This window comes from Pelophylax lessonae (assembly GCF_965119305.1).
Source record: "Pelophylax lessonae genome assembly, chromosome: 4".
NCBI lineage: Eukaryota > Metazoa > Chordata > Amphibia > Anura > Ranidae > Pelophylax > Pelophylax lessonae.
This window is the reverse complement of record NC_138771.1, coordinates 509748054-509761531: the sequence shown is the minus strand read 5'-3', so window position 1 is coordinate 509761531 and position 13478 is coordinate 509748054. Positions and strand designations below refer to the sequence as shown.

At 44.6% G+C, this 13478-nt stretch overlaps 1 protein-coding gene across 1 annotated transcript in view; it reads left to right on the top strand.

Moving 5' to 3' along the window:
- Positions 1 to 13478, top strand: part of SYN3 (synapsin III) — a 594890-nt gene that overhangs the window by 197629 nt on the left and 383783 nt on the right. Inside the window, exon 4 of the mRNA XM_082255354.1 lies at positions 3306 to 3397. Within this exon, the coding sequence (XP_082111480.1) occupies positions 3306 to 3397 (92 nt within the window). The remainder of the gene's footprint in view (positions 1 to 3305; positions 3398 to 13478) is intronic.

Below are 13478 nucleotides of genomic sequence, written 5' to 3'. Positions count from 1 at the left end.
CTTCATGCACCATAGTGATCCTTCCTGCCTTTCATGTGCCATAGTGATCCTTCCTGCCTTCCATGTGCTATAGTGATCCATCCTTCCTGCCTTCCATGTGCCATAGCAATCCTTGCCCCCTGCCTTTCATGTGCCATAGTGATCCTTCCTGCCCTACATGTACTATAGTGATCCTTCCTGCCTTCCATGTGCCATATTGATCCATTCTTCCTACCTTCCATGTGCCATAGTGATCCTTCCTGCCCTACATGTACTATAGTGATCCTTCCTGCCTTCCATGTGCCATATTGATCCATTCTTCCTACCTTCCATGTGCCATTGTGATCCTTCCTGCCCTCCATGTACTATAATGATCCTTCCTGCCCTCCATGTACTAAAGTGATACTTCCTGCCTTCCATGTGCCATAGTGATCCTTCCTTCCTGCCTTCCATGTGCCAAATCGATCCTTCCTGCCTTCCATGCGCCATAGTGATCCTTCCTGCCTTCCATGTGCCATAGTGACCTCCCTGCCTTCCATGTGCCATAGTGACCTCCCTGCCTTCCATGTGTCATAGTGATCTCGCCTTCCTGCCTTCCGTGTGCCATACTGATTCTTCATGCCTTCAGTGTGCCATAGTGATCCTTCCTGTTCTCCATGTACCATAGTGATTCTTCCTGCCTTCCAAGTGCCATAGTGATCCTAACTGCCTTCCATGTGTCATAGTGATCCTTCCTACCTTCCATGTGCCATAGTGATGCTTCCTGCCTTCCATGTGCTATAGGGATCCTTTCTTCCTGCCTTCCATGTGTCATAGGGATCCTTTCTGCCTTTAATGTACCATAGTGATCCTTCCTGCCTTCCATGTACCATAGTGAAACTTCCTGCCTGCTATAGTGATCCTTCCTTCCTGCCTTCCAAGTGCTTTAGTGATCCTTCCTGCCTTCCACGTGCCATGGTGATCCTTCGTGTCTGCATTCCATGTGCCATAGTGAGCCTTCCTTCCTGCCTTCCATGTGCCATAGTGATGCTTCTTGCCTTCCATGTGCCATAGAGATCCTTCCTGCCTTCCATGTACTATAGTGATTGTTCCTGCCCTCCATGTACTATAGTGATCCTTCCTGTCCTCCATGTACCATAGTGATCCTTCCTGCCTTTCTATGTGCCATAGTGATCCTTCCTGCCTACTATGTTTCATAGTGATCCTTTCTGCCTTTCATGTGCTATAGTGATCTTTTTTTGCCTTCCATGTGCCAAAGTGATCCCTCCTGTCTTCCATATTACACAGTGATCCTTCCTGCCTACCATGTTTCATAGTGATCCCTCCTGCCTTCCATATGGCATAGTGATCCTACCTGCGGTCCACATGCCATAATGATCCTTTCTGCCTTCCATGTACCATAGTGATCCTTTCTTGCTGACTTTCCATGTGCCTTAGTGATCCTTTTGAGGTTTATATGTATCCCTGAGACTCCAGCTTGTGGCACAGCAATCAAAGCATATTTTATAGGTACAGGGAAGCCCAAGTTTTGTTTAACCTCTGTCTTTAAGCCCCTCCCATGATTATTTTTAACCACACCCACTTTTTTGCTGCAGTGCGCTACGCAATCTGCAGGTCACGATCTCCCTAAAATGTCCCTCATTCTCAAGTTCAAAAGTTGGGAGGTATGCCGTAGAGATGATTTAAAATGACCTCATGAGAGCCATTCACACCAGACATCCTACAAATGTGTCTGAGCAGAAGAAGTTTTGTAATGAGAAATGAACAAAAAGTCCTCCTAAATGCTATGCAGGTCTGAGAGCTACCAAAAGTTATTGTTTGAAGTCATTGCCGCCAAAGGAGTTTCAACCAGTCATTAACTCCAATGGTTCACTTACTTTTTCCTCAAGCACTGTGGATGTTTAATGGGTGTGTTCAATAAAGACAGGATGAATCAGAATTGTTTGTGTGTTATCAGTTTAAGCACATTGTGTTTTGTCTTTGTGACTTAGATGAGGATGAGATCACATTTTGTGGCAAATTACTGCAGAAAACTAGGTGATTCCAAGGGTTTCACATACTTTTTGTTGCCACTGTATACAGACATCCTTTCTCTGCATAGGCAGTTTTTCAGTAAAAAGTGCCTTTACGCAGCCAAGCCAACATATATTACTTAGGCATGGTCCACTGTTTCCACCATTAGCAAACCCACTTTGAGAAATGCCATGTAACCATCCCTGGAGTGCATGTAGGCATGAAGTGGCTCTAAAGAGACAACAGGAGATCAGCAGCACTGAGAAGCAGCAAAACGTAGAAAGGGAGAAGGTAGAAACAGTATTTTATGTTAAAAAAAAAAAAAAAAAAAGCAATTCTCTATTATACACACTGCACAGAGGAATGCAAATGTCATTCTGTTACAGTTTGCATCTACTTTGAAGGGATACACATCATTGTGCTATTTAGCTCTTAGTGTGGACAAGTCAGAGTAAATGTTGCCCTTACGTTGATTCTCTTTACCTTGGGCAATCCAAATTCATCGTCCATCTGTAATCAGATCAAAGTGAAAATCATTCTATGCCATGTACAGCCCGGCCTTTGCCTTTCATCAGGCTTAGCCGTTTAGAGTGATTGTCTTGTCACATTGAGTGGTGCAGCGCCAAGGGTGACGGATCTCTGCAGAAACTTCTGGAATAGGAAGAACAAAAATCTGATTCTGCTAAATATAGTACTGGACAGGAAACTCTGAGCAGGTTAATCGCACAGCTTTCCTGTGGACATCAGACAGCTGGAGCTGGTCAGCAACAGACATGTTATTATTCAGTCTTCTAAAAAAAATGCTCTTTTCTTTTTATAAAATGTAAAAGTCTGCTTTGGGTTTAGAAGAACTAGGGTGCAGATATGTTGTGGACAGGCACGCAGAATTCCAGTCCAGCCTTTGTCCACCACTAGTGTAACTGATGATCTATAAAGTGAAGTATTATTATTTTGTGCATTTTCTTGTTGATTTTTATGTTTAGGATAAAACACTGAGATAGATAGATAGATAATAAATTCTGCATGATAATATTTTATATTCTCCATTTTCAGCCATCTAAGGCTTCTTTTCATGTTTTCCTCTGTCTCTTTGCAAATTGTTGAACAAAGTCTGTTGTTTACAGTACTCAGTAGCACAAGCTGAAATGTATGCAAGTGAATGAGTGAGAGCAGTAACTCCTCCCTAATCAGACATTGGTTTGCTGTGAGTGAGTTCTATTGGCTGTATTCACTGCACAAGTAGATATGTCAAAGACCACTATAAGAAATGCATTTTCCTCTCAAATGTGTGACTATTTTTTATTAAATTTCAGGCTGAATTCTCAGAACTGAACCTAGCTGCATATGTGAACGGTGGCTGCATGGTGGATATGCAAGTAATCCGGAATGGCACCAAGGTGGTGAGGTAGGTCTACTGGTGGAAAGATGATCAAATGATTGATTGTAACTGTACACAATTCTGTACCTGTCAACATTCCAAAATCAAGATGTGGGTGAGGTAAGTCCTAACCTGTCCATGCCAGAGACAACGGCTGTCTCTCCAGTGACATGGAGTTCAAGATTTAAATACTGAAGAAACTGTTTATTAGTCGCAAAGTTCTTAGGAAGTTCCAACTCATTTTAGGGATATCAAATGGCCCCCTTTTTCCAGAGACTTTCAAGTGGAGGGAATTTGGATACAAGATGGATTTCCTACGAGTATGCAGTAGCAAATGATTAAGCCTACTACAACTATGTTAGCAATGAATAAACTGTTTTTGATATATTAAAATCTTGTGATATACCCTTCTCTTGACTCAAAGACTCCAATCCATGAACCCAGTGTATGGCCATGGAATATTAGAGAGCTGCCTGTTCATATTGAAGACTCCCATTACCCAAAGGATACTCATCTATGACAGAGTCCAGTGCTCTACTACCTTGTCTCTCCATAGAGTCCATGGTGACCTTTTGGTTAGCTCTCCTATTGTCACTATCTGTTGAGTTTTCTTGGCAAGGTATGGATACAAGAGACCTTTCTCCCACACAGGAAATAATTACTTGAGACAATTTAGTAAAAAGTCAAAGATTCTATGTAAATTTGTTTGAGCTGTATGTGGTAACTGGGCAAGCCAGAGGCACATGCAGACTATAAAGTAGGACTTAGGGTGGGGCGAAACATGTCGGGGGGGGGGGCATTGCCTGGATGGATTTAGGCTGAGGCTGCTATCACTTATTACACACTGGGCTTGTATGGTGTGCGGTGGTTGAGTTTTTGCTCTATTTGTTCTGTAGTTTACATGGAGCCAAGGCGGACTCCTAACCTGACCTGCACCCTCAGTGAAACACACCAAATGGGGGACTTAGATGCCACAGTGGAAACCCTAAAGCTGGTTTAGGTTCAGAGGGAATTTGGTCTACAGCAGAGGATCTTTCATCAAGACAGCTAGTGGTTCAGGAGCCATTCATTTAGAAGTTGTTCAGAAAAACAACTTAGGAAACAGAGACATCAGTCCATGCATTCCAAATAATTTTTTGGGGGGTTAACTCCTATTCTCATACGTACAGGGTCAGTATATTGTTATTGGAGGACTGCACGGTCAATACAATGGGCAAGGAGGGTGGTTTCCAAGTATTTCTCTCCTAGCATAGACAGTGGCGCACAAAATGAATGCGTAGGAGCGAAGTAGCGGGAAAGTCCAGACCATACAGTATGTAGGAATGAGCCCACCAATGTCTGGCATAGGGGTTTAGAGGTCAGAGATATATTGGCTAATCTTTGTGAGGTGCAGTAGACCCTAAGAAGGAATTTGAGTTAAATGAAGCGATCTTTGGTGGAGATCATATACAGTAGGTGTAGCAGGTTTTCCAGGCATTGGGCCTGATATGGGTCTGCCATTGTTACCGGTAACACTTCCAACACATTTAAGTTGAATACCCCAGTGTGAGATTGGAGACAATGACCATTCCGGCATCTTTGGTTTGTTTTGTTTATTTTGTAATGGGGATGGGAGAAGGGAATGAGTGGGATTCTCCTCTGGCTCAACTAGGTTTAACTGGGACTCTTTACAGAAAAATGCCTGTTAGCGCTGTCTTTGACGCCAGCTGAATGCCGACCAATGCTTCCTGGCACTTGACGATACTGTTTTGCTGAACTGAGCTAGAACTTTGACTTTAACACTCTGGTTAACTTAGAAGATCCAGGACTGTAATAAACTTGACTCTTGACACTCTGTTTAGCTCAAAAGTCTGGTGAACAGCTCCCTCCAGCCCTTCACTGACTGGGGTAGCTCCTTGTAACTGCTTGTGATGCTGCAACTCTCAACACTGTACACTGCATGCTGTACACTTAACTTTTCAGGGCCCAACCGCTGGGGCCCCCTTTACACTTCAGGGTCCTCTCACTAGGCACCCCCTCTGACACTTCAGGGCCCTCTCACTAGGCACCCCTCTGATACTTCAGGGTCCTCTCACTAGGCACCCCCTTTACCGCTTGCTAGCTCCTGGATCCCAGGGACCTTCATCGGAGTGGTCCCCTTTAAGCTGGACAGACCCCTAGGGGTAGCTCACAGTACTCACGAATTTGGAATGCTTTCCTGGAACTGAACCCCTCTTTCTCCGCTGGTCCTCGGCACACGGGATCCTCTCTGCAGCTCAGCTCTCTCTCTGTACTCTCAGGCAAGCCACCCGAGACACCCGATCCTTCTGACAGGAGGAGAGACAGCCGTACTCTCCCTCCTGGGACTCTGCTTTCCACCAAAGACACTGCGTCATGTGCTCCCCTCAAACTTATACCCACTCTCAGAATCCTCTGTGGCAGAATCTGCCTTCTGGGGTAGATACAGGCCTGAATGTGCCTCTGATTGGGTTTCCTCCACTGCCCAATGGGAATCCTCCCATGGAGCAAGTGGGGAGACTCCCCCCTCAGCAGCCACACCTGGGAGACATGACAGCCCAGCTGAAAATCATGAACCTGCTGTTAGGCAGCTAAGGCCCACTATACTTTACCTAGCACCTACCTTGTAGGGTGCTACATCGGTAAGGTAAGTAGTCACGCCTTCATCCCAGTCATCTGCTGTAAGATCTAGCAGGTATATCTGGCAGGTCTCTAACCTATTTCTGTTATTTGCCAACTGGGTCAATTCAGTAAAGTATGCATAAGAAAGTTGAAGGTATTTAGAGGACAGTGGCCTCTGACCCTAAATCTTTTGGGCGCATGAAGTAGGGGCAGAAAAGTGGTGTAAGGTTTTATAATGCAGTCTCCCATTATGGAATTATTCATCACTTTCAGGTCAGGAAAGTTCTGTAGTGTCCCCTTAAGGGAAAAATTAAAAGTCTTTTCAGTTATAAGTATTTATACTTTTTGTTGTTGTCGTTTAAAGATTGTAGATTAACCACAAGATGGAGCTCTCAGTAGCTCAGTGCTGTCAACCTGCTTTTTGTTTAAAGTGGAAATATAATATACAATACTCACCTTCTCACCAATGATCTAACATCTGCAAGGTTCTTCACTGGCACTGGCATCTTGTCCCTTTCTTCTTACGGATGCCAGTGTAAACTGAGAGGCACATGCGCCGCTCAGTGTATATCTACAGAACACTGGTAGGTAAGTTATTTTATTGCAGAAGAGAGATTGCATGCCTGCTTGTAAGTTTTCTATAGTTGACTTTAGTTTAGCTTTAGAGTGCATCTAAATGACCCTAGTTTTCATTCCATGTCGATGCAACTCTATGTTTACCCTGCTGTCCAGTCCATGCCCACAGTTTGGTGCCATCAGGGGTGGGCTGGTCTGAGAACATCAAGACTTCTATAAACTCTCCTCCAATACTTTCCTTTGCTGAATTGAATATATCATCATAAATTACTATTCATGGTTTTCTGTATTGATACTTCTTACCAATGTTCCCTTTAATTTTTTACTGTGCTGAGCAAATAAAAAAATTTCTGAGCGCAAACCTTTAGACTGAGCAATGGGGGGGGGGGGATGTCAATGCAGAGTGACCAGCGTGCCCCAATCAATTGCAGAGTTCCCACAGCATTGCCCTCAATCAATGCAGAGTGCCCACAGCATTGCCCCCAATCAATTGCAGAGTGCCCACAGCATTTCCCCCAATCAGTGCAGAGTGCCCACAGCATTGCCCCCAATCAATTGCAGAGTGCCCAGAGCATTGCCCCCAATCAATTGCAGAGTGCCCACAGCATTGCCCCCAATTAATGCAGAGTGCCCACAGCATTGCCCCCAATCAATGCAGTGTGCCCACAGCATTGCCCCCAATCAATTGCAGAGTGCCCACAGCATTGCCCCCGATCAATGCAGAGATGCCAGCGTTCCCCCCGCAAGACCCGTGCACTTACCTCACGGCAGCCTTTCTTCAGTCCCCGCGTCCCCGCGTCTCCTCAGTCCTCCCGCCTCCTCCTCGGACCTCGACCAATGGCATGGGGTGGTTTGCCTTTCAGCCAATCAGGAAGCGGGAGGACCCGCTCCCTGATTGGCCAGAAGGAGGATCCGTGTGGCAATAGCAAATTTTCTTTCGCTATTGTCACACAATGGGCGGACTCTCGGAGCGCACTGCTCACTACCTTCACCGTCTTCATGCGGCTGAGCGGTCTGAATTTGTGCTGCGCCGGACGTCAATTAGACGTGATACCGTATGGACAAATTTAATAATAAAAAGTTTGAGAGGTACTCACATTCGGAAAGGAAGATATATGCATACAGTCATGTAGATGGAGCGCAAACGCAATCCAAGCCTCGATGTCGGTTTGGTCGAATTGTGAGTACCTCTCAAACGTTTTATCATTAAATTTGTTCATACGGTATCACGCTATGTGCCTTATTTATTAACCCCTGGTACACCACTGCGAGTGACACCCCGGGGATACTTTTGGACGCCCACTACCTACTGACAGGAGCCCACTAGATCCCGATTACTCTCCCTGGGGAACCATCCATTTAGGACCCTCCAGATTACCTCCAGGACGTCCCCACCCAGGAGTTGGCGAGGATATGAGGATCTCATCTGCCGCAGGATACACTTACATACCCGCTCTATACCCCTGTGTGGGGTGGGTATTTCTGGTGAGTGAGCTTTTTATCAGAGGGATCACCCAGCACCTCACCGCCCACCACGGGGTCACTCCATATAGTTAACCATAAGAGTATTAATACCTGCTATCTACATCTGAACTTTGTCTATTTTTGGCCACCACACTTGTCACATAGACATTAAGCACCCATATTGGACTTTTTCGTTGCTGTTGGATGTTATATATTTGGTTTCATTTATTCTTCACTTACCTCTATACCACAGTGTGCGGTATTAACGGGGTATTTTGCAACGCACAGAGCACTTTAATTTATTAATAAGTCTATACTGCATGATTAAGATTGCATTCAGTTTATGTCTTGATTTATATTTGATACACCTTTTTGCATATATTCCTTTGATCTAGATACTATTCAGATCTTTCTCATCACCTACTAATTATTTCCTTATTTACACTTATTAGCACTCATCACTTTAAATGTCTACCGACATCTATACATTAAATATTTAATAGTGCTGCTACTCTTTTATATTATCACACTGCACCTTCAGTTCTCTGTAACATCACTCACTAACACCTTTGCACACCTATATTATTAGGCAGCGCCATCACCCTACCCTTTCATCGTCAATTAGACTGCGCGGCCGCGCATGCGCACAGCTTAAAGGGAACATTGCTTCTTACATTTAATTAAAATGTAATGCTTAAAAAAAATAAAGTGCATCTAAATAGTGATCACATAACCAGAAAGGCCATGTAACTCCTTTAGCATTACAATTTTTTTTAAAGGGACAGCTACCACCAGCTGGAAAGGATTTATAACATTATTTGCATCAATCTGAGATCTTTTACGTGTACAGTATATCTAAAACAAATTGTTCAGGCTTTGCATTCCCTTTAGGGCTCTTTCACACACTCCGTCCGTTGGACGGAGTCCGTTTTTCTCAGCGGGGGATCGAGCCGCCGATCCGCCGCTGAGCAGCAGGAGGACAGCTGTGTCTCCGCGCTGTGTGCGGAGACACAGCTGACAGTTCCCCACGCATCTCTATGGGGGAAATCGGATGTCAACGGACCGTCAGTCCGTTCTCACCCAATCCCATCCGATCCGATCCGCTGGACGGATGGAAAATAGGGTTTCCATCCGTCCAGATTTGACGGATCGGATCGGGTCGGATGTCAGCGGACATGTCTCCGCTGACATCCGATGCCCCATAGGAATGCATGGGGGGACCGTTCAGATCCGCCAAAAAAACGGACAGGCGGATCTAAACGGTCCGCCTGTGTGAAAGGGGCCTTATATTGCAGAGACACCTGGTTGTTGCCAGCTTCCCTTCATGTAGTAGAAATCAGCTGCTGCATTTTGAAGGAAAATTCCTTTCCATTGCCATTACATAGATGTATCTTCCCCTGCTGCCCTCTGGAGCAGGCTGGTGTGAAGCTGTTTATGGACTGCTAGGAGAGAAGCTTTCCTAACGGCTCGGGGAAAGGAGGTGCTGTGTAAACAAGCATAAAAGCTCTATTCATTATCACATTTTAGTCATAGTTCCTATACTGCCCCAGGACAGGAGTCCGTTATCAAAACAATGCACACCTGATGTCTATGAATTCTCCAAGAAGTCATCTTGTTCTGTGAAGCCATATTGATGGGTAGGGGTCATTGTGGAAGGTGTTAAAGTTGAAAATCTAAGCAAAACACCAATGAATGCAGCTTTGTAATCTAAATATGTCATTAAATTTATATTTTATATGCAAGCAACATAAGTACCTGCAATTGACCTGGTATCGAACTCTTGCAGTCCCTGTACAGCAGGGCTGGCGGAAGAAGCGGCACAAGTAGCCAATTAGTTCATGGGCTGACAAGAAGCATGCTGATAGAGGTTAGAGCAGATGGGGCAGAAAGATGAGCTCATCACTGTGCAGCTTCCCCTTTCACTGTCAAGTTATAAGCTGGGGGCGGATCCAGGACAACCTGGGTTCAGAGGAAGTGGATTAGACAATGCTAGCCATCAAACTGAGGGCATGTAAAGGCAGAAAAAAGCACTACAGGGGGAATCCTTAAATTGAAGGTGAATACTACAGCAAAATCAGTTTTTATTTTATCTTTTGTCGGTTATTTTTAGATAAAGTTCTGCTTTGTATGCCATCTACCTCTAGGCTCCATTCACACTGGGGCAGCTTCAAAGTTGCCCGACTCTAAAGCTGCCCCATACAGCGTGACTTTAACGCAGCTTGCAAACTACTTCTTTATTAGAAGTCAATGCAAGCCGCTCCAAGGTTGCCCCCAAGTAGTGCAGGAACCTTTTCTAAGTCGTAACGACTTGAGTCGCTCTAAATAGAACAGTTCCATTGCACTGAATAGAGCGCAACTTGTCATAAGTTGCCCCAGTGTGAACCGAGCCTTAGTGATTTAATGTGTAGCACAATTCCCAGCCGTTTTGCTGGATATGGGTCCACCTGGGTTACCGCAAGCAACAACAGTACTTTTAACCACTTGCCGACCGCCGCAAGTACATATACTGCGGCGGTCAGCCCCGGCCAGGCAAAGTGACGTACCGGTACGTCACTAGCCTGTCACCGGCTTATGAGCCAATAGCGGGCTAGTTTCCTGGGAAGTCCGTGCGTGTGACCGGCGGACCCGATGTCCGCCGGTCACTTGTGAACGTTCGCCGGGAAGGGAGAAAGGCAGACGGCTAATGTAAACAAAGCCGCCTGTCATTCTCCCCTGTGTAAAAATGGAGATCAGATGGTTCTACTATGTAGGACCGTTGATCTCTGTTTTTACACTAGTAGCCATGTCCCATCACAGTTAGAAACACGCCCCTAGGACACACTTAACCCCTCCCTCTCCAATACAGTTAACCCCTTCCCTGCCAGTGTCATTTTTACAGTAACAGTGCATATGTATAGCACTGATTACTGCAGTAATATCACTGGTAACCCCAAAAGTGGCAAAAATGTCAGTCAAGGGTCCGATCTGTCCGCCGCAATGTGGCAGTCTGGCAAAAAAAATCGCAGATCGCCGCCATTACTCGTTAAAAAAATAACCCACCAAAAACGCGATAACTTTTGCGCAAACCAATCAAAATACGCTTTTTGCGATTTTTTATTTTTTTTTTACCAAACATATGTAGCATAAGACAAATTGGCCGAAAATGTTAAAAAATTTTGATTTTTACATTTTTTTGGGGAATTTCATATAAAAAAATGTGAAAATATTGTTATTTTTGCAAAATTGACGCTCTTTTTTTGTTTATAGCGCATGATCAAAAAATCACACAGGTGATCAAATACCACCAAAAGAAAGCTCTGTTTGTGGGAAAAAAAGGACGTCAATTTTGTTTAGGTACAGCGTTGCACGACCGCACAATTGTCCGTTAAATTCACGCAGTAAAAAATCGCAAAAAACCCCTTGGTCAGGAAGGGGGTAAAATCTTCCGGGGCTTAAGTGGTTAAGCATGTTCTCCAAGTATGAGCACTGAGACAATAACCAGTCTAGTATCTTTGGGTTTTTGTATTTATTTTGTAACTTGGATGGGAGAAGGGATGATTGGGATACTCCTTTGGCTCAACTATGCACAAATTGATAGGGACAAATGAAAAATGCAGATTGGCGTTGGCTGGATGCCAGTCAATGCCGATTAACGCTGGTTAACGCTGGCCTGCTGCCTGTTAAATGCTGAACTGGCTTCTGACTGCTTTCCTGGATAAAGAAGTCCTCTTTATTCTCCCTTAAGCACTCCTTGCTGAGGTAGCTACTTGTATACACTGCTGCACTGCTGAACACTTCATGGCCCACACCGGCTCCCCCTTTCACTCTCTTATCTTCAGGGCATAGACTCTGGCACCCCCTTTCTCTAAGCCTTCTCTACTGGTTAGCTGGCTCCCGGATCCCTTTGACCTTCTGGAGTGGTCCCCTCTCCTAGGCAGAACCCTGGGCAGTTTCAAGTACTTGCAACACTGTTTTTCCTGCAAACTTCTGCCCAGCAGGTCCACTCAGTCCACAGCACTCTGGATCCCTTTCTGCAGCCCAGCTCAACCTTCGTCCTCTAGGCCGACCGCCTAGGACACCTTCTCTAGCTCTGACAGGAGGAGAGACAGCCATCAGCCTTCTCCTGGGACTCTGCTTCCCGCCAAAGACGCTCTGTCATGTGCTCCCCTCAGACTTATACCCCATCCCAGGATGCATTGCGGCAGACTCTGCCCACTGAGATAGATATAAGCCCCAGGGCGCTATTGACCAGGTTTCCTCCACTGCCCAACAAAACCGCTTATTGGATACAGGGGGTAGACTCCCCAGACCCAACAGACACCCCTGGAAACACATGACATCCTAGCTGAATGATCAGGCCCCCCTGATAAGCAGACAGGGCCATATAAATGCTTTTTCCTAGCACCTACCTAGGAGGGTGCTACAAATGTAACAAAGTAGCCACACTTTCTTTTCTAAACACACTAAAATACACCAAAAAAGTGCATATACTTATTTTTTAAAGGCAGCACACCACAACGCATGGTAGTGCGTTACTATGCATTGCGGTGCACTAAAGTACATGTGCATTGGTAAGGTGCATTGGGCTGCTATTAGGAAAGAAAACATGCATTTGTGCATATTGCGGTGACTCTACCTTTTATCATAAATGGATGCTAAACTGCTGGAAAAAAAATGAAATTAAAAGTGCTTTCTACTGTACACTTTGAAGATAAATTGCTCCACAATGCCTGTAACAACAGATGTCAGTGGGGGCTTGTTTTAAAGTGCATTTACTGCTTGTTAAAGAAACCCTGTTACCACCCCATGGATGATTATGAAACTGTTGTTATGTACTCGCATATAACATTCACGCTGCTTGTTTACTGTAAACAGCCACGACATTCCTCCTCTTCTTTGACACTTCCCAGAAGCTTGATGCCCCTGTGCCCCCTCCCCAATAAGAAGCTACCAAATGAATAACTATTATTATATAGGATTTATATAGCATCAGCAGTTTGCACAGCGCTTTCCAACGTTAGGGCAAACAGTACAGATAAAATACATTTCAACACAGGAGAAATCACAGGGTCCTGCTCGTTAGAGCTTACAATCTGAAATATCTTTATATTAAATGTAATCATAAAAATTTAGGTCAACATTGTAGTAAAATGCTGCTGATTAGATTGTTATAATTTCATCTAAATTGAGGTTTTGCACAAGATGAAAGAATGGATCCATTTGGTTTCCTTTGAGTCCACTTAAGTCCTTATTTCATTCTTCTAAGCCCTGATGAAGGGGGCGTTTTGTTGCCCCTGAAACGTAATGCCTGTTTTTACATGACAGTATTACAAACAATTAAAGTACTTTGGACTTTTTCACTTTGCGGTTTGGCACCTTTTTTTTGGCACATAAGTTAACTTGGGGGTATATCATACAATTTACACTAATGTATACTGGTTGCTATATACTTAAAATATTCTTACCTTTT